The sequence below is a fragment of the Tachypleus tridentatus genome, chromosome 2 (genome assembly GCF_004210375.1).
Source record: "Tachypleus tridentatus isolate NWPU-2018 chromosome 2, ASM421037v1, whole genome shotgun sequence".
NCBI classification, from domain to species: Eukaryota; Metazoa; Arthropoda; class Merostomata; order Xiphosura; family Limulidae; genus Tachypleus; species Tachypleus tridentatus.
Window position 1 is genome coordinate 143,014,422 of NC_134826.1, and position 19,527 is coordinate 143,033,948.

Consider the following 19,527-nt stretch of genomic DNA (forward strand, 5'->3'; position numbering starts at 1 on the left):
CTTTGCCTGAAAACTGATCAAAACCATCTTATTATTCACCTTTTATAAATAGACCATAAACTGTATAAGGTGTGGTTATAATTAGAATGTTGTGAAATAATTCTGGCAGAATTTGCCAAAAATTATGGGTTTAAAGAGTTTAGTATTTATATTTAATTATATGTACAAGTTGTTTCATGTACTATTAAAAACAAAGGCATTTGGCTCATTTCTTAGTGCCTGTCAGATGTCCTGTCTTGTTACATTTGTGAATCAGTTTTCTTTATTATGTTCTTTAAAGTACTAGTAATTTAATGCTACTTACATTTTTCACACTTTACCTTTGTTCCTTTAGTAGTCCGATCGTATTGGATAGAGGAATCTTATTTGACTGTTATTCTCAAAAAACGTACTTTGAAACAAAGTCACTTCTCTTTCTCTTCAGTTATCTTGTGTTTTTTTTGTCAGTTAGTCCATGTTTCATTGTCGTTTCTCTTAAACTAACTTGTATAATTGTAAGTTTGTGTACAATGTGTGTTATCTTGTTATGGCTTCCTTCAAAACTAACTTATGTAATTGTAAGTTTGTGTACAGTGTGTGTTATCTTGTTATGGCTTCCTTCAAACTAACTTATGTAATTGTAAGTTTGTGTACAATGTGTGTTATCTTGTTATGGCTTCCTTCAAAACTAACTTGTGTAATTGTAAGTTTGTGCATAAACTGTATTTCATTATTGTTTCTTTCAAAACTAACACACAATTACCTGTTTGTGTGCTGATTTATAGCAGAACTTTGTATTATCACATTTCTATACAAATTATTTTAAAATAATGTATCTCTGTGTTAAGCTTTAAATATACTTGTATATCTCATCATTTTCATTTTACTTTATCTTAAAAGGTAAAACTGTACTTTAGTAAGAACAGATTTCATTTCTCTAGAGCTGTAGATGTACAGATGACTGCACATCACCCAGATGTACGTGTGCCACCATAAGCTTTAAATGCTGGTATAACAAGGTGAGGTTTTAAAAATGGAATTAGTTTGATATGTTACAGTATTGTTTGATGTAGTTGCTCCATATCAGCTACCTGATATTTAAAACCAGTAGTGCATTGTATTCACAATGTAAAATAGGTTTTGTATTCATAACAAATTGGAGGTTTAGTCGAGAGCCATTAGTTGCTAGAATTTTCTGGTAATTCGTGATGATGAGAAACCCACTTAAAATATATCTCAGAATGATTGGAATGGGTATCAACACTTTTGCTGATAAGGAGAGAACAATGTTTCGACCTTCCTAGGTCATCTTCTTAACCTGAGATACAGAATTTTCTGGTAACTTTATGAAGAAATACCAGTTGTTCTTTGTTTAGTTCCCAGTAGAGTCTGAGATATTTTTAAAATCTAACAATGCTGAAGTCAGTGGTTTGAGTCCCAGCAGTTGACAGGGTGCAGATGACTCATCATACAGCTTTGTGGGCTTTAGAAAGTCAAGCATTAAAGGGAAACGACTCTTGAAGTTTCTTTTCGTGCACAAACCTGCATAACCTGTAATTGGTCATGTGCACAGGACAGTGCACAGCGGTGAATTGGATCTAATTTAGTAATACCAAAACTAATCTGTGCAGCTGCTCCCTGCACCCTGAGCAGAGAGGGCTCCAGATTCCCTTCTCGTTCTGGCTAAAACGTAGATACATCCATGCACGTTACTGCATTTTTCATAAAAATTGGTAAAAACAACATCAACTTGCTTGCTTTATAAATCTCGGTAATTGTTGTTAAACACGAGTAATTTTGATTTTAAGACTTGCTGGAGCTGAGATTGATTATTTATCTAGAACTCGATATGAGCGTTATGAAAAATATGATAAACTTGATGACTGTGTTACAGTGGATTTGATAATTAAGGTATACTGGGGAGATATTAAACTGTAAGTAATAATTTCTGTGGGCAGTTTTCAATAGAAACTAATATATGGCCTTAAATTAAAACAAACAGAGCTCCAGAACTTGTAACCTGCTTATTTCTTGATAATTGATGCTAATGGAATTTTCTTTTGTCTTCTTTATTAAATATTTATAAAGGTCTCATTTTGTGTTTGTATGGTGTATGTTCAAAGTACTTTTTTTGTGTCATTAGCTGATGAGCAGTAAGTTTGTAGAATTACAGTACTAAAATCCATGGTTTGTTTTTTCCCATAGTAAACATAATGCAAATGGTCCATTATCTAATTTTTTGCTAAAAAAATCCAATGAATCATCAAAATTGTATAATTATTAACAACTGTAGTGTAGTTTGTAGTTCTAGCAGAAACTGGAATGATTTTGACATACTTGGACAACCTTTGATTTCAGATGAAATAAATTTTTATTTATGTGAAAAAAAAAGGTTATTTTTGTCTGAAGTTAAAGGTTTGATAACTCAAACATATTATAGTGTATTATTAAATACTGAGTAGCTAAACATGACACTATTTCTACTAGAAAAGCCTCATTTTTTATGTTAAAAATACACATATATGTATTGTAATATTATTTGCAAAGTAACACAATAAACTTAATCTTTTTGTGGTTTTTAAAGAGACCCAAAACTTGAACAATTTTGAATTGTTACCCTCGGCTCTTTATATCACAGTATGTGTGAAACTGTCTGTTGTTCACTTCGGCTCTTTTTATCACAGTATGTGTGAAGCTGTCTGTTGTTCACTTTGGCTCTTTATATCACAGTATGTGTGAAGCTGTCTGTTGTTCACTTCGGCTCTTTATATCACAGTATGTGTGAAGCTGTCTGTTGTTCACTTCGGCTCTTTATATCACAGTATGTGTGAAGCTGTCTGTTGTTCACTTCGGCTCTTTATATCACAGTATGTGTGAAGCTGTCTGTTGTTCACTTCGGCTCTTTATATCACAGAATGTGTGAAGCTGTCTGTTGTTCACTTTGGCTCTTTATATCACAGAATGTGTGAAGCTGTCTGTTGTTCACTTCGGCTCTTTATATCACAGAATGTGTGAAGCTGTCTGTCATTACTTTAACAGAAAATGTAATATTTGTTAAAATAATGTATTACAGTTTAACTAATGTGTTTTTTTTTTCCCATGTTATTCCTGTTTTTTGAAATTTATTAACTTTTTAAACAATTGGAATTCTGGATTCCTCTGTATAGTTTATGTTATGTGATGCTTTTATTTGTGTGACTGACCAAAACTTAATTTTCCTCAGGAAGGACGTATTCTACCAGAGTTCAATATGTTAGACCCTCCCATGATATTCGAGTGTAACAGAGCCTGTTTGTGTTGGAAAAACTGTAACAACAGAGTAATGCAGAACGGAATCACGTTAGTCACTTGCTGGTCTTTGTGCATTTTTTTTATCGGCTTTCTCCGAATAAAGTGATTTGAATTTTAGATGTTTGGTACAAATTATTTTGTAATTATAAGACAGATATGATTTACAGTTTTTCATGCATCTGATATATTTTTTATGTTTTGTATTTCATTGCTTAGGTATAAAATTTTGAGTCTGAAACTTATTTTCATTACTCCTAGTGGTTTGAAACTTTAATAATAATTGATGGACATTTTTCCATTCTGCCCAATTATTTCTTTATGAGCATCATATTGTATTTGTTGGGTACTTTTGAAAATTTTATGTTTTATGAAATTTTGTGCATGGTCACATATTGTGAGTGATGAAAAACGAATTTCTTTCAACTCAGTGTTTTAGTATCTATTAATATTTGCAGCATGGTTGTTTTATATTACCAAGATAATTCGTTGGAATAAGCCCATAAGCCAGTTAGTGTAATTTTTTTTCTTTTTTCCTTTTTACATAACAACAGCATATTCTTTAAGAGTTGGGTTTCAAGGTTGGGTTAAAATTAACATTTCTGGCTGAGATTTCGAATCTGCAAAGTTTGTTAATAAAGATTATGGTGAAAGAATGATTGAAACTGCTTCTGTGTTAGAGAGTACTTAAAGATTTCACTTAAGTGAGTTTTAATCTTAAACAATTTTAAACCAAAATAAGGGAATTCTGGTTTGTTATAAATTTCTAGAATATTTAATATATGTATTTTCTTTTTTACAGCAAAGCTGTAAAATGGCTTCATTTCCAATTAGCTATCTCTTTTTTTTTTTTTTTATTGATACACCAGTAAGAATCTTCATAAAATTGTAGCTAAGTGCTGAAGAGAGATTATCATAATAAATTGAGGTTTTAAAAGTGTATGATCCTTGTTTAAAATGTTAAGATTATGGAGAAGTGGTGTTTGTTGTACATACATCTATAGCCGTGTTAGTAAACTTTTGTTTAATGTCAAAATCGTTAAGTAATCATAGAAAGTGAATATCTGTGACAAATGCTTGTTTGTCTTTTGCCTTTATAGTTTCAGAAGGTATGATGAATTAATTCTAAAGCTAAAGTTTCAGGTGAGTTTTTAAATCCAAAAGTTTTTCCTTTTAAAAAATAAAAAGTAACATGTTAAGGGCTACAGTTCCATTAATCAAAAACGTATAAATTATATAAAGTTAACAAATATTATAATACTTATGTGCAGTTATTTTTAACACCAAAAATGTTTTGGATAACTTACTTTTTTCTCTCCTTCTATAGCTGTCGTCTACAAGTATTTCGCACCAAAGGGAAAGGTTGGGGTGTTAGAACTTTGAAAGAAATTCACAGAGGGAGCTTTGTATGCGAGTAAGTGAGCTGTGTAATCACTGAAAAGAAACAATACTTCATATAATTATTAGGAAATTATTCTCTCTATTAGAAGAAATTTTTAAACCTGAATGAGCATTTAAAACAAATTTATTATTTTGAAAACAATAGTTCATAATTAATTTCTTTGTTTTTCCTTCAGGTATGTAGGAGAAATTATTTCTGATTCTGAAGCAGACCAGAGAGAAGATGATTCATACCTCTTTGATTTAGATAATAGAGTATGTCTTTGCTTATGTTTGAACTTTAATACATAAATTTAAAAAAAAGTGTTGGACCTTTTATTCAGAAAACTCTGAATTTAACAAAGTTATGGGTGTTTTAAAATATATATTAAATTGATTGTGTTTTATTACAAGTAATGTGTTGAACTTTATTTATTCTTTATAAATTGTAAAATCACTTCTGTATTCTTGTTGTTTTACAAAATGTATATGTATTCAACCTCAGAATTTAAAAAGTACTTCTTTTCTTAACATGTAATTCAGGGTTTAATTGTAATTCTTTGAGTACAATAATAATTTGGAGACAATAACTCTTCTCTTCAAACAGATTAAGATGTGTTTAACTTTTCCTATTTGATAGTTTAGAACTTTGTTCCCAACTGCTTCTCTCAATCAGTTTACATTTGGCCTGGCATGATAAGGTGGTTAAGGCACTCGACCCGTTATCTGAAGGCCGTGGGTTCGATTTCTCATCACACCAAATATGCTAGTCCTTTCAGCTGTGGGAGCCTTATAATGTTACAGTCAGTCCCACTATTCATTGTTAAAAAAGTAGTCCAAGAGTTTGCAGTGGTTAGTGATGACTATCTGCCTTTAGACTTACACTGCTAAATTAGTGACAGCTAGAGCAGATAGCCTTTGTGTAGCTTTGCACGAAATTCACAAAACAAACAAACAGCTTTTATGATAGGTTTTTCAGTTTAGTTGATGAGTTATGGTATTCAGTGCAAGTCTTCTTGGTCAGTGATGTCTCTGAGACAAAAGATGTGTTTTGAATGCTGGTTTTACATGCCTCTGATTTTTTAATTCACAAAAGACAAAAATAATCTGGGAAAAAACATCTACAGTTAATGTGACTTTTCATCAGAAATCTGAGATGTACTTTTAGTGAATTTTGTGTTGTAGTTTCAAGATGTTGTTTAAATATTAAAAGAACTGACAATCACTTGTTATAGAGATGGCTGATATGATTATTAAAACTTTTTATTTAAAACACAAAACAAATAATGTTTTGCCTGCTTAGGTCATCATCAAGTTGTTACTTGTTTTGCATTTTAAGAAAAAAATATTATTACTCATATCAGCCATTTCTGCTATATGTTTACTTCAAGTGGGTTCCTTGACATAAATAACTGACAGTCTTATGAGTTGCGTATTGGGAGAAAAGTTGAATTATAGGCTTGGTTTTTTAGTTTTTATAGAAGCTGCTATTACTGCTTGAATGAAAGGCACATGGTTTTTAAGGCTAGATATAAAGTACTGAAGTTTACCTGAACATAATCTATATGTTAGTAATATTAAAATCACCAAATCCTGCTCCATCATTATTTTTATATCATATTTTGGCCGTTAGATGTTTGATGTAACATTGAATGCTCTGTTAACCCTGTGGCACATGCAGAGTGCTGCTGTTGAATTCTTTTGTACGTGTAGTATTGCTATCGAACTGTGTTACATTTGGAGTGGTGCTATTGAGCTGTGTTACACGTGGAGTGCTGCTGTTGATCTGTGTGTAACATGCGGAGTGCTTCTATTGAAACTGTGTGTTACATGTGGAGTGCTTCTATTGAAACTGTGTGCTACATGTGGAGTGCTTCTATTGAAACTGTGTGTTACATGTGGAGTGCTACTGTTGAACGTTTTGTTACATGTGGAGTGCTGCTGTTGAACTTTGTGTTACGTGTGGAGTGCTGCTATTGCCTGAGAGCATAGTCACACCATAAATTTAAAACATTTACAAAAAGCAAGCTTGTAGTGTTTTTTCATTAAAATAAAAATAAATACTCCATCATGTATTAAATACTCCACCAATGGAATGTATTAACATTTAAAGAATACATTTTGGTTTTTAGTTAGTTTTAAAGAGCTTTAAACACAGTTTATGAATTTTGTAAATTTGTTTTTTATTATAATAAAACACTGAAAAAAGGTGAAGAAACCTTGAACTAAACAGAACATTTTTGAACCTTGTAACTTTAATACAAGGGCATTTTTATTAATTTTAACCAATCAATGTTTCTCAACCTCAGTTTCATAATATTTTGAAATAGCTTATATCTCATTTTTGGGAACCTTTAGGGTAATGAACTAAATATGTAACAGAATGTTTTGTTTTTGTGAGTTCCAGTTCAGTGGAGACTTGTAGAGATTGGAATAAAGTAAAGAATAACTTTTAAATATTTTACAGATGTTTTTTTAAGTTGGTAAAATTTGCCCTATGGTTATATACTTCATTTTAATGAAATTTTTATGATTAAACAAGATAGTGTGGAGAATTTTAAGATTGGCTACTTATTTTGAACTCAACCACATGAAGTTTTATTTTGCTGATAAGGCTATGTATATGTTAAGCCACTTTGATCTGAGTAACTACTTCAATTAGCAATGGGTAGAGAAAATCATTGAAAAGAAATTAATAAAATATATATTATAAATTAATATGTGATGGGTTTAGGGTTTATGTGTATAAAGTTAAAACTAACGAATAATTAAGTAAGAAATCTTGGCTTACTCATAATTGTTTTACAGTGAAATTGTTTATCCTGTTTTTCAAATCAAAGGATAAGATATGTAGTTTTATAAAATAAAAACTTACTGAAGTCACTGGAAAATTATAATAGAATGTAGATAAACATGACAATCAGTAAATGAAAATTTTAATACACTTATTTTTAAATAACACATCATAGTAAAATCATCTGAGACACTTCAAAGCTGTAAATTCATATAAATATTAAATATAAAAGTGAGATATATCATCTTACAAAGCGATTTAATCTTTAGTCATTCCATTTGAGGTTTCAAATATTTTTTAATAGTATTTTTGCAATAAAACAAACCTATGAACAAAAGCATCAAAGGAAGAAGATTCTGATAACTTACAGAGATTCAGATGATTTAATGTTGTGGGGCAAATACATGGCAGATGGGTTTTAATTTTGATAAATGCAAGGTAATGCTTGTGTGTTATAATTTGACGGAATAACTAACGCTGTCATGATAGAAAGGGATCTTGGTGTAGTCGGTGATCAGTTTCTAAAGCCATCCAAGCAGTCGGTGATCAGTTTATAAAGCCATCCAAGCAGTCGGTGATCAGTTTATAAAGCCATCCAAGCAGTCGGTGATCAGTTTATAAAGCCATCCAAGCAGTCGGTGATCAGTTTATAAGACCATCCAAGCAGTCGGTGATCAGTTTATAAAGTCATCCAAGCAGTCGGTGATCAGTTTATAAAGCCATCCAAGCAGTGTGCTGTTGTGTACGGCAAATAGGATTTTAGGTTGTATCTACTGAAATACTGAAAACAAGTGTAAATAGGTTATAATTTCAGTGTATAGGTCACTGGTTAGGCCACATTTGGAATATTGTTTTCAGTCTTGGGCTCCTTACCATAGGGAAGACATTGAATTGCTGTAAATGGTTCACCAGAGCAGAGGATACTTGAATGGTTTCTAGACGGAGGAGTTGTTATATCAGTAGAGTTTGAAATCCCTGAAACTGTTTTCTCTTCAAAAAGTAAAAAGTTTGATGGGACCTTGGTCTTGTTTCAACAATATCAATGTTGTCATTGTTGATGTTAATTGTTCAACATAGGAAAGTGTGTTTGTTTCAACAGTGTCAAAGTTGTCATTGTTGATGTTAATTGTTTTGGATAGGAAATTGTGTTTATTTCAACAGTATCAAAGTTGTCATTGTTGATTTTAATTGTTCAAGATAGGAAATTGAGCTTGTTTCAACAATATCAGTTGTCATTGTTGATGTTAATTGTTCAACATAGGAAATTGTATTTGTTTCAGCAATATCAAAGTTGTTATTGTTGATGTTAATTGTTCAAGACAGGTAATTGTGTTTGTTTTAAGAATATCAATGTTGTCATTGTTGACGTTAATTGTTCAGGATAGGAAATTGAGCTTGTTTCAACAATATCAGTCGTCATTGTTGATGTTAATTGTTCAAGACAGGTAATTGTGTTTGTTTTAAGAATGTCATTGTTGATGTTAATGGTTCAACATATGAAATTGAGCTTGTTTCAACAATAACAAAATAATCATTGTTGATGTTAATTGTTCAAGATAGGAAATTGTGTTTGTTTTAAGAATATCAAAGTTGTCATTGTTGATATTAATTGTTCAACATAGGAAAATGAGCTTGTTTCAACAATATCAAAGTTGGCTTTATTGATGATAATTGGTCAAGATAGGAAATTGTGTTTGTTTCAACAATATCATTGTTGATGTTACTTGTTCAAGACAGGTAATTGTGTTTGTTTCAATAGTATCAAAGTTGGCTTTATTAATGTTAATTATTTAAGATAGGCAATTGTGTTTGTTTCAACAATATCAAAGTTGTCATTGTTGATGTTAATTGTTCAAGACAGGTAATTGTGTTTGTTTCAATAGTATCAAAGTTGGCTTTATTAATGTTAATTATTTAAGATAGGTAATTGTGTTTGTTTCAACAATATCAAAGTTGTCATTGTTGATGTTAATTGTTCAAGATAGGAAATTGTCTTTGTTTCAACAATGTCAAAGTTGGCTTTATTGATGTTAATTGTTCAAGATAGGAAATTGTGTTTGTTTCAACAATATCAAAGTTGTCATTGTTGATGATAATTGGTCAAGATAGGAAATTGTGTTTGTTTCAATAATATCATTGTTGATGTTACTTGTTCAAAACAGGTAATTGTGTTTGTTTCAATAGTATCAAAGTTGGCTTTATTAATGTTAATTATTTAAGATAGGTAATTGTGTTTGTTTCAACAATATCAAAGTTGTCATTGTTGATGTTAATTGTTCAAGATAGGAAATTGTGTTTGTTTCAACAATATCAAAGTTGTCATTGTTGATGTTAATTGTTCAAGACAGGTAATTGTGTTTGTTTCAGTAGTATCAAAGTTGGCTTTATTAATGTTAATTATTTAAGATAGGCAATTGTCTTTGTTTCAACAATGTCAAAGTTGGCTTTATTGATGTTAATTGTTCAAGATAGGTAATTGTGTTTGTTTCAACAATATCAAAGTTGTCATTGTTGATGTTAATTGTTCAAGATAGGAAATTGTGTTTGTTTCAACAATATCATTGTTGATGTTACTTGTTCAAGACAGGTAATTGTGTTTGTTTCAGTAGTATCAAAGTTGGCTTTATTAATGTTAATTATTTAAGATAGGTAATTGTGTTTGTTTCAACAATATCAAAGTTGTCATTGTTGATGTTAATTGTTCAAGACAGGTAATTGTGTTTGTTTCAGTAGTATCAAAGTTGGCTTTATTAATGTTAATTATTTAAGATAGGCAATTGTGTTTGTTTCAACAATATCAAAATTGGCACATCTCAAAACTTAGAATCATCCATGTGAGGTTTTATTTTTGGATTGAACGTTTGATATTAAGACATGTGTAATTTTCAGGTTCTGATTAATGTAATATTCATTTTTCAAAATATTAAATTTTACTTTTCATACAAAACATAATGGCCAGTGTTATTAATGTTTAATAAGAAGTGCACAATAAAAATTAGTAGACAAACAAACAAAAAACTATGATACAGCTGTTAGCGAATTTTAGGATTTTTTCTAATACTGTTTTATTTTAAAACTACTAACAAATTTTGATGTTTGACTTGTACTTAAATTTCTTTCACAACATGATATCCCTTCAGTAAGTTTACAGTCACAATGCTAAAATCTAGGTCATCCCTTCATTCTACACAGTGGACGCAGCAGATAGATCAATGTGGCTTTGCTCTGAAACAAAACAAATTTAAGACAATTTTTTTAATGCACCTTAAGCCATTTATTAAGTAGAGCAACATTTTAATCAACCATTTGATTAAGGTTTACCAGTAAACTGAATTATTTTTCAGTATTGAAAAAAATTTTGATAATTTTCATCATAAGAACCAACTTCTTCTAAAGCATGCATAAAAGTAAACTGTTTAAGATTGTGTTTAAGTCTTTACTAATTTTTTGATAATATTGTAACATTAATATAAAAAACTTTCTATCTTATTTCATTGTCCTGTCACTCTTATTAGATATTTCTGTTAAAAAAAAAGAAATGCTGTTATCACGTTAATGTAGATACCGTTATATTATGGTCCGAGTATAGCCTTTTTGATTGTAACTTTCAACAAATTATTTTACTTTTCAGGATGGTGAAACATTTTGTTTAGATGCACGTTACTATGGAAACATTAGTCGGTTTATCAATCACTTGTGTGAACCGAATTTGGTGCCTGTAAAAGTGTTCGTGGACCATCAAGACCTGAGCTTTCCTCGCATTGCCTTCTTTAGTTCTCGTGATATCAAACCCCACGAGGAATTAGGGTAAGACTTGTAGTGTTGTTATTTTTTTGCTTTCCTGAGACAGTTACTAATCTCGTGTTTCATCTATAACAAATGTAGCTTTGAAAGTTTAATTTGAAAATTGACTTGTAGAGGTGTAGGAAACAGACAACTGTATTATTCGTGGCACTTGGTGTGAAGGAATTTCGTGTCAAATCAGATGTAGTTTAACTTCTCGTGTTGTTGGATTTTCGTACGTACGTCAATATGTTAGATGCTTAATATGGTAAAAATAAGCATTATGGAATATTGTATACAGGTGTTGTCAAAATTTGATTAAGGTTATAGAACCTTAAGTTTTATAAATTTTGTTACAAATTTATGATGAAGGGCATGCTATCAGACTGGAAAGAGGTTAGAAAGTATTGTGCACATTTTTATTATTCTTCCTTTTACTAAGAAATAAATGATCTGTTAGATGGTAAATATCTAATAAATACATTTTTTGTAGTTTTGATTATGGTGAGAAATTCTGGGTTATAAAGTACAAGAACTTCACTTGTGGCTGTGGCTCACCGAAATGCAGATATTCTAAAGAAACTATACACACAACGCTAGAAAATTATTATCGTAGACTAAGAGAAGACCGGGGAGAAGAAGTGGTCAGATCGTTTCCCCAACAGTGAAGTAAGCACCATGCTACTGATGGGAATTGTAGTTAAACATGCACTAATCTATTAAAATTGTGTAGTCTGATCTTCGCCTAAATATAGCTTTTCTGTACATTTTGTGAACTAGATGTATTGAATTAAAATCACAGTAAGTACAACTAATACCATTTACACATTTTGTTTCGTGGCTAAACAAACGACCTTGAAGACTTTGCTCAAGAAATGTTTTGTCAAATTAAACTTATATTAAAACCTTAATAATTTGATTTAAGTCAGTTACTTATGAATGTTTAATTTTAGACTAATTTATTATGTATGTAATATTTTTGTAGTCTGTACGTTGTATGATTTAACTTAATGTTTACTTTAACATAGTTATTGAACACAGGCTTTAAATTTTCATCTAGTATTTGCAGATATTAATAACCTGAAATATAATTTCATATTATTTATACCTGATGCACAAAGAGTTCCAGTAAAACCTTTTCTGGTTTTAAAGATACCTTTATTCTGAATACACTTTGCAGTTTGTCTCAGCCTCTATTATTAAATTAACTTATCCACTTCTCATTATTTGAAATCTATGTTGTTTTACAGTTGACTATCTGTGACTACCCGCTTTTACACACCTTCCAAGATGGTCCTGCAAAGTCTACACTTCTTTAAACTTATTCAAATGTTGGACTGACCGAGGTTCATGTGAATGTCAGTCTGGGAAATAATTGGTGCATCCTGAAGTCCAGAGCACTTTAGGGAGAAGATTTGATGAAGTTGATGAGAGTGAAGGTGAAGACAATGTATATGAACCCCCCAGCGGTATGGGGGGTTTCAGTACTTGTGGTGAGCACAGCACAGATATCCCAATGGTTAATTACAAACAATACGTATGAAGATAAGTCTAATGTGTTGCTGAACAGTGACACAGAAGATCAGGAGTTAACAGATGATGAAAGCCATTGCAATGGAGTTCAAGTCAAAATCAGATTTTAGGTTTGTACTACTGACTGGTGTTTACATCCTGACAGAAGCACAACTGAAGCAGACATGGTGTAGGTGAAAAGCACAGTGTAATGTGTCTGATGCTGATAGAAGAGTGATGTTGAGTCATGTGATAATCAGCCCTTTTCTATCAAGAGACCTGCATTTTTCTGGCAGTCTGGGGAACTGGACATTTGTTGATGTCAGGAATGGCAAAAACAACATGTACAGCTATGTCCTAAATGACTACAAGCCTGCTACTTTATTCTCATGTGAACAAGCAACTAAACCATGGAAAGGCAATATGTACAGCAGGAAAACCATCGACATATTTAGAGAAGATATCCAATAGCTATTAGAGCTTTGTGAGATAGATTCCTTTTGTAAGAGAGGACCAGGAAAGATGCTAGAATATCTGGCAAAGAAGTATCCAGTGAGATACAATATTCCAGGCAAGAGTGAAATCACAGCAGAGATAACTTGTTTGAGGAAATTAACCAAGACAGTTTTAAAGTCTTCTAGAAGTTGCATATTCACCACATCTAAGCTCTCTGTCTTGGTGAAGTTTGTTCAATTTATACTAATAATACCAGCGGCAGGATTAGAGATTTTCAAAACTATGTTTAGATATGAGAATACAAACAAGGGTTTTCTGTGGGATCAGCATACCAAATACAGTATTTGTTGTGTCAAGTGTGCTACTATTCAGGACACCATGGATGGTAATGTTGGTTGTGAGGTGTCTGTTATGACACAATAAAACATTGTCCACATCATTCATTAGGCGATTAAAGCTGTCCTAGTTTTGCATCTCTGATATCTGTTGTGATCATACATGTGTCTTCCTGTGGTGTTTTTGTGTAACTTTTTCTTTCTGTCTTTCTCTGCCCATGTGAAGCATTATTCTTCTGGAACAGTCTCAGCTGTTTCTCTGTCTCTCTTTGTACGTGTGTCAACATACTCCTGTTGTTCTTGATGTGTGCCTTTCTCACTTGTCTCATTTCACCCTGTTTGGTTGTCTGTGTCTAGCACAAGAAAGAAGTGGAAATGCCATATTACTTGCATAGCTAATGGCAATTGCTCTGGTTACAGCTGTCATTTTTTTGAGAACCTCACAGACAAAGAGACAGAACTAGAACAGTTATTACTCTGTAATACTGCAGCAGAAGAAGATGGTGAGGAGTGCATCAGTCCTCAAACTTTTTCCAATCATTTTCTAATTTTTCTTATCACCCAATCGTAATGACACATTAAATGGGGCACCAATCACACAACAGTCCCTAATATATGCATACTATGAGTGACTGTTATGGGAGGGATGTCCACTCTTTCTGAAGTCCACCTACTCGCTACCTGCTGTTACAAGTATATTTTGTATTGCAGAAAATAATTAGATTTGAGTTTTTTCCAGTCATTCCATTTTCTGGACTTTGGTTGTGTTTTGGGAGAAAAATTTCTGGCAAGGGTAGGGAGTATTTTCTCCCCCAGAACCCACAGGTTTGGTCTGATTGACTTGTGTATTAGGTTTTCCATCTGGTCAGTCCCCTGATAGCTCAACACTGAGCTTGAGAGCTTATAAAGCTAACTTTTATGGTTTAGTCCCCATGATGTCTCACAGTTAGCCCATTGTGTAGCATTACGCTTAAAGGTACGAATGAATAACTTATCTAACCAAACATGTTGTTTCAGTGCTAATATCTTAATAATAAACATCAAAATTGTTCATCGGAACTGTGTATTACAGAAGTACTGTACATGTATATTATGTATTCTGAGTTTAGCACTGAGATCTTTTACTTAAAATCCATTAGCACAAAGCTTTTGTTAATTAAAGTAGTTTCACATAAAGTTTACATGGATTACAGAATTCATAAAATAAACTCAGTTCTGATAAATGGTGAAAGATCTGGGTTTCAAAGTCATGAAAACAAAGTTTTCGAATGTGTATTATAAAAAAAAAAAGACATTACATTTTATTTACACCAGCAGTAAAAATTTTGTTCTGTTGTTTGATTGTCTGAATTACCAGCCATCAGTTATTACTGCTACAAGAAGTAAAAAATATATTTACTTCATAAGTTTTCATTAGCCTGAAATCACGTGTAGTAAGTGCTATTTTAAAAGAGTTCTCAAGCTTTTAGTTTTCATGCTTAATTTTATATTTTTTATCCAAGACATATTATTGTTATTTCAATAATAATTAAATAATTAATAATGTTATTTGATGTATAGATTTTTGTGATAAATTATTCTCTTTCGTGTGATTTAGTTTTTTGTTTTATTTGTAGGTTTCACAATATTTAAAGAGTGTTTTGAAGATAACAACCTGTCTGTAATAATTACTGGATGAAGCAGTGTGAATTACCTGTTTTGAAGTAACAAGAAAAAAAAGAAGTGATAAATGTATATTTTAAGAACAAATGAGGTGTGACATTTCTAAGAGAACAAAAAATTAGTAGCAGGTGTTGAGATATTTCAAGTATCCACTGTAAGATTTTCATGTTACAAACATCTGCTGTTACGATGTCCTTGTTGCAGACTCTGTCACCATTTGTTTGCAAAGATTTCTGTGTTACAAACTGTGCATCATCTGTCATTAAGGTGGACTTGTCATAAAGAGTGCAAACTTTTACTGTTAAAATGTTCTTGTTATAGGCTACAAGCACGTTGTCTTTCAGAACAGAATGTGATGGCTTCTCAGTCATTCATCAATTGGAATGTTTTAAGATAATTTCTAATTTGGGACATTTAGTTTTTACATGTTTAGGTGGAAGAAAAAAAAAACCCACAAGCACTTGGCTTTCTTTTGGTTTGCTACCTTTACATGAACAATTATGTCTTTTAATTGTAAATATTTCATTTTTTCTATTCCTGGTTTCCAGTAAGTTTTCACAGCTTGCCTAGATACGGTATCTTTGCCACTTTTTATAATTTGCATAAGCACTGATCTAATGACTTATTTTTTTGAATAAGCTTCTTTCCCTAAAGTCATACAGACATATGTTGTGATGTTAATTAAAGCTATTGTATCAGTATGTTGTTTCTTTTTAAAATAATGTTTTTAAGTTGAACTGAAGGAGAAATAATGGTCGGTTCAGTGTAATTGTTAGTATTTTAACCTATTTTTAAAACACTGAATTTATTTTTAATGCATGTTTTGTCTATACCGAGGGCACGCCCCTTTTCCTCCATCAGTGGGACAGCAGTAAGCCTATAACTCTGAAAACCAGGCTTTACTGCCAGTTTTAGGCAGATCACAGATATCTCAATGTGTAGGTTCTTGTTTAACAACAAACAAATTGACTATGCTGTGGATTTTTTACCTCGAAATTTTAGTTTCACAAAACAATTGTACTGAGTTAACTTACTTATGATCCAATGGGCTTTTAAGTTTGTAACAATTTCACATTTTACTACATGTTTCAAGATTTTATCTAGAATACAAAACATTAATTATATGCTTAAAATTCATTTCCCACCTCCATCCACTGTAAAATGAAGCTCTTCTGCAAAGCAGCTGTTTACAGAATTAAAAATGAAACACAAGTTAAAGATAAAATTTACATTTCAATGAGAAGAATTTTGATATTTTGGAAAATGTTATTTCAGTTGTTGTGTTATGTAATCACAGCATCGGTTTATTATGTGTTATTTTGTTATGTAATCAAAGCATCGGCTTATTGAAATGGTGAATCATGTTATGAAACAAATATGTTATCTTGTTGAGTTTGGCATGCCCAGTCTAACCTTTTCCACCGACTCTTAACGTATATACAAGATAAAGTGTTAACTCGCTCACACTTTCTTCACAAAAATAAAAAAAATGCTTTAGGAATTTGTTTTTTTCTTTTCACAAATTTGTTTAATAAAACATATTTCTCTTCTGATATGTATACTGTGGGTCAGAGTACGTTGTTGGATTAATACAAAGTTAACTAAAGCGTTATTATTGAATTACATTTCTAGTTGGTTTGTATGTTTTTTCATCCAATGAAAACTTCCAACTTATTGGTTGAACTTCCATTCACAGGCTTATCGAATAAATTTGTACTTCTTGTGATGTGAAGCAGTAATAAATATATTTTAATGGCTGTGTCTTGGTTTTATGTGTTGTGATGAGGTTGCTGTGCACATTCTGTTATAGTTTATAATTTTATCAAATGAAGTAATAAAGCAGGTATTTATAGCACAGTCGTTGTCTGGAATAAACACAGATAGTTGTTTGCTGCTTAAGTCACAGTTTGAGAATAACACATCTGTTGTCTGGAAGAAACACATGGTTGTTTGCTGCTTAAGTCACAGTTTGGGAATAACACAACCATTGTCTGGAAGAAACAGACAATTGAATGCTGCTTAAGTCACAGTATGGGAACAGCACAGCCATTGTCTGGAAGAAACACAGTTGTGTGTTGCTTAAGTCACAGTTTGGGAACACAGCCATTGTCTGGAGGAAACAGACAATTGAATGCTGCTTAAATCACAGTGTGGGAACAACACAGCCATTGCCTGGAATAAACACAGTTGCTTGCTGCTTAAGTCACAGTTTGGGAACACAGCCATTGTCTGGAGGAAACAGACAATTGAACGCTGCTTAAGTCACAGTATGGAAACAGCACAGCCATTGTCTGGAAGAAACACAGTTGTGTGTTGCTTAAGTCACAGTTTAAGAACAACACATCTGTTGTCTGGAAGAAACACACAGTTGTTTGCTGTTTAAGTCACAGTTTGGGAATAACACAACCATTGTCTGGAGGAAACAGACAATTGAATGCTGCTTAAGTCACAGTTTGGGAACAACACAGCCAGCATTTAGTTTTTGAAGTTCCTGCATTTTTACAGCTAGTCATTTGCTGTTTGAATCATTGTTTGAGAACAACACAGCCAATCACATGAGGATTACAGTTTGTTTGAGAAAAGCACATCGATTTGTATGGTTCCTGAAATAATTGTTTGGAGAATAGTACATAATCAATTATAAATTCACCTTGTTAGGTCTAAAAGTTAAAAGATCAAGTGATGAAATTAAATAGATTCAATGAATAAATCATTTGTTGAATATTTTAGTACTTTAAAAATTGCACATAATGAAGCCCTCAAAAATTTGGTATAACAAAGAATAATTAGAATGCATGAGAAATGGGAAATTCGTCCATGTTAAATTACATTCTATTTTAAATTTCTCTTTTCGGAAATGAAGTAAGAAGAGACGTAATTTAAAGATACGTTCTTTTACGCTACTTGAACTCATTGATTCTATGTAACTTGGACAACACGCGTAATAAATGAAAACAAATGTAACCCGTATGCTACATGAATTAAAATATATAGAGGCGTTTCATATAACCCGGATGTTAAAATATATACTGGTAATTTTACAACACGCATAATAAATATATAGAATTTAAATATCGTACATTAATTGGAAAATATTTGGAATGAAATAGAAGATTCAACATTGTTTTAACATTTCAGTCAAATCTTTGGCATCTAAGGCCCTCATAAAAAAACAACAACAAACGAGATAGTTAATTTACGTAGACTTTAAGGGAAATGAACTGGGTCTCAAGTTTGTAGTGAAATTCTTTCTTTGCCATCCCATGTTCTGTAAACTAGCCTTGTGGGCTCTCAAGAACTACGACATTGCGTTGTCAACCATTGGCTAATCCGAATTAACGGTTATTTATTCGTTTGTTTGATTTAATTTTGTAGAGAACTGACCGAAGAATACTGCAAATTTTATAATGGACAGCTTTCACACTTTTAACAAACGTCGTAGGTAAACTTTTGATAAAGGAATTAGTTTATGGTTGTGTAAATCGAAGACGTGAAAGCCTTAGAAGAACATCGTCATGATATGAAGATCAGTCTTCAACAGCACTCAGTGTATTGAGTCTTTTGTGTGTGTATACATATAAATATATATAATAGTCCTTGTTGTAACGTTTAACGAACATTTAAAAATAAAAACAGCCTGATTTTTAACTTGTTGTTCTTGTTAGGGTTATTTCGGAACGTTTAAATGGAATAGTATAAGGTGACACTTTTTATCTTTAATTTAGTCGTTTCGTAATTTTGCCGATATGAATGACGATTTACATTTTGAATGGAAGACTTGTGGTGATAAAATATTTGCCGTATAGATATAAAACGTTTCTCGTGCAGGATTTAAAATTATCGGTAAAGTTAAATCATCACGTGTTGAACTTTGTTTACAGCATTATTTAAAATAGAAAGTTAGGGAAGGTATAACAACTAGAATTGATAACACTAATACATCCATTTCTACGTTCCCAAAGCTTCTGTTTCAGGATTAGTAGACTACTACAATCGGATATTGGAATTTGTTCCTCTTATAACGCCCTCACTTCCCAAACTGTGGATAACAATGCACAAACCTTGGATCCGCAATATATCACGTTAATAACTCGGCTTTGATTATTTCCTAATCTCGCACAGAAATTGCATTGCGTTTATTAGCAAGCTCCGTGCTTTAAAGGTTCTCAAATTTACGATACGGATAAGTTATGACGTAATGCTTGCTTGGATTTAAACTGAAAGTTATACGATGAGGTATTTGTGCAATGACCACCACGAGGCATTGAAACATGGATTATAGCATTATAAGCCTTTAGATTTATGGCAGTAACACAGGGGGTCATGAGAAATGTTAAA

The 19,527-nt window shown here is 31.9% G+C and overlaps 1 protein-coding gene across 5 annotated transcripts in view; it reads left to right on the top strand.

Moving 5' to 3' along the window:
- LOC143245269 (histone-lysine N-methyltransferase EHMT1-like) overlaps positions 1–16,946 on the top strand; it is a 70,474-nt gene extending 53,528 nt beyond the window's left edge. For 4 of the 5 annotated variants that reach the window (XM_076491428.1, XM_076491425.1, XM_076491427.1 and 1 more), the window contains 7 exons: positions 921–998; positions 3,203–3,318; positions 4,595–4,681; positions 4,845–4,923; positions 11,073–11,248; positions 11,718–11,893; positions 15,144–16,946. In XM_076491428.1, the coding sequence (XP_076347543.1) occupies positions 921–998; positions 3,203–3,318; positions 4,595–4,681; positions 4,845–4,923; positions 11,073–11,248; positions 11,718–11,892 (711 nt within the window). In that variant the 3' untranslated portion in view covers position 11,893; positions 15,144–16,946. Of the gene's footprint in view, positions 1–920; positions 999–3,202; positions 3,319–4,367; positions 4,411–4,594; positions 4,682–4,844; positions 4,924–11,072; positions 11,249–11,717; positions 11,894–15,143 lie in introns of all 5 variants that reach the window. The other variant, XR_013025545.1, reaches the window with a different exon arrangement.
- The last annotated feature ends 2,581 nt before the right edge of the window (positions 16,947–19,527 follow it).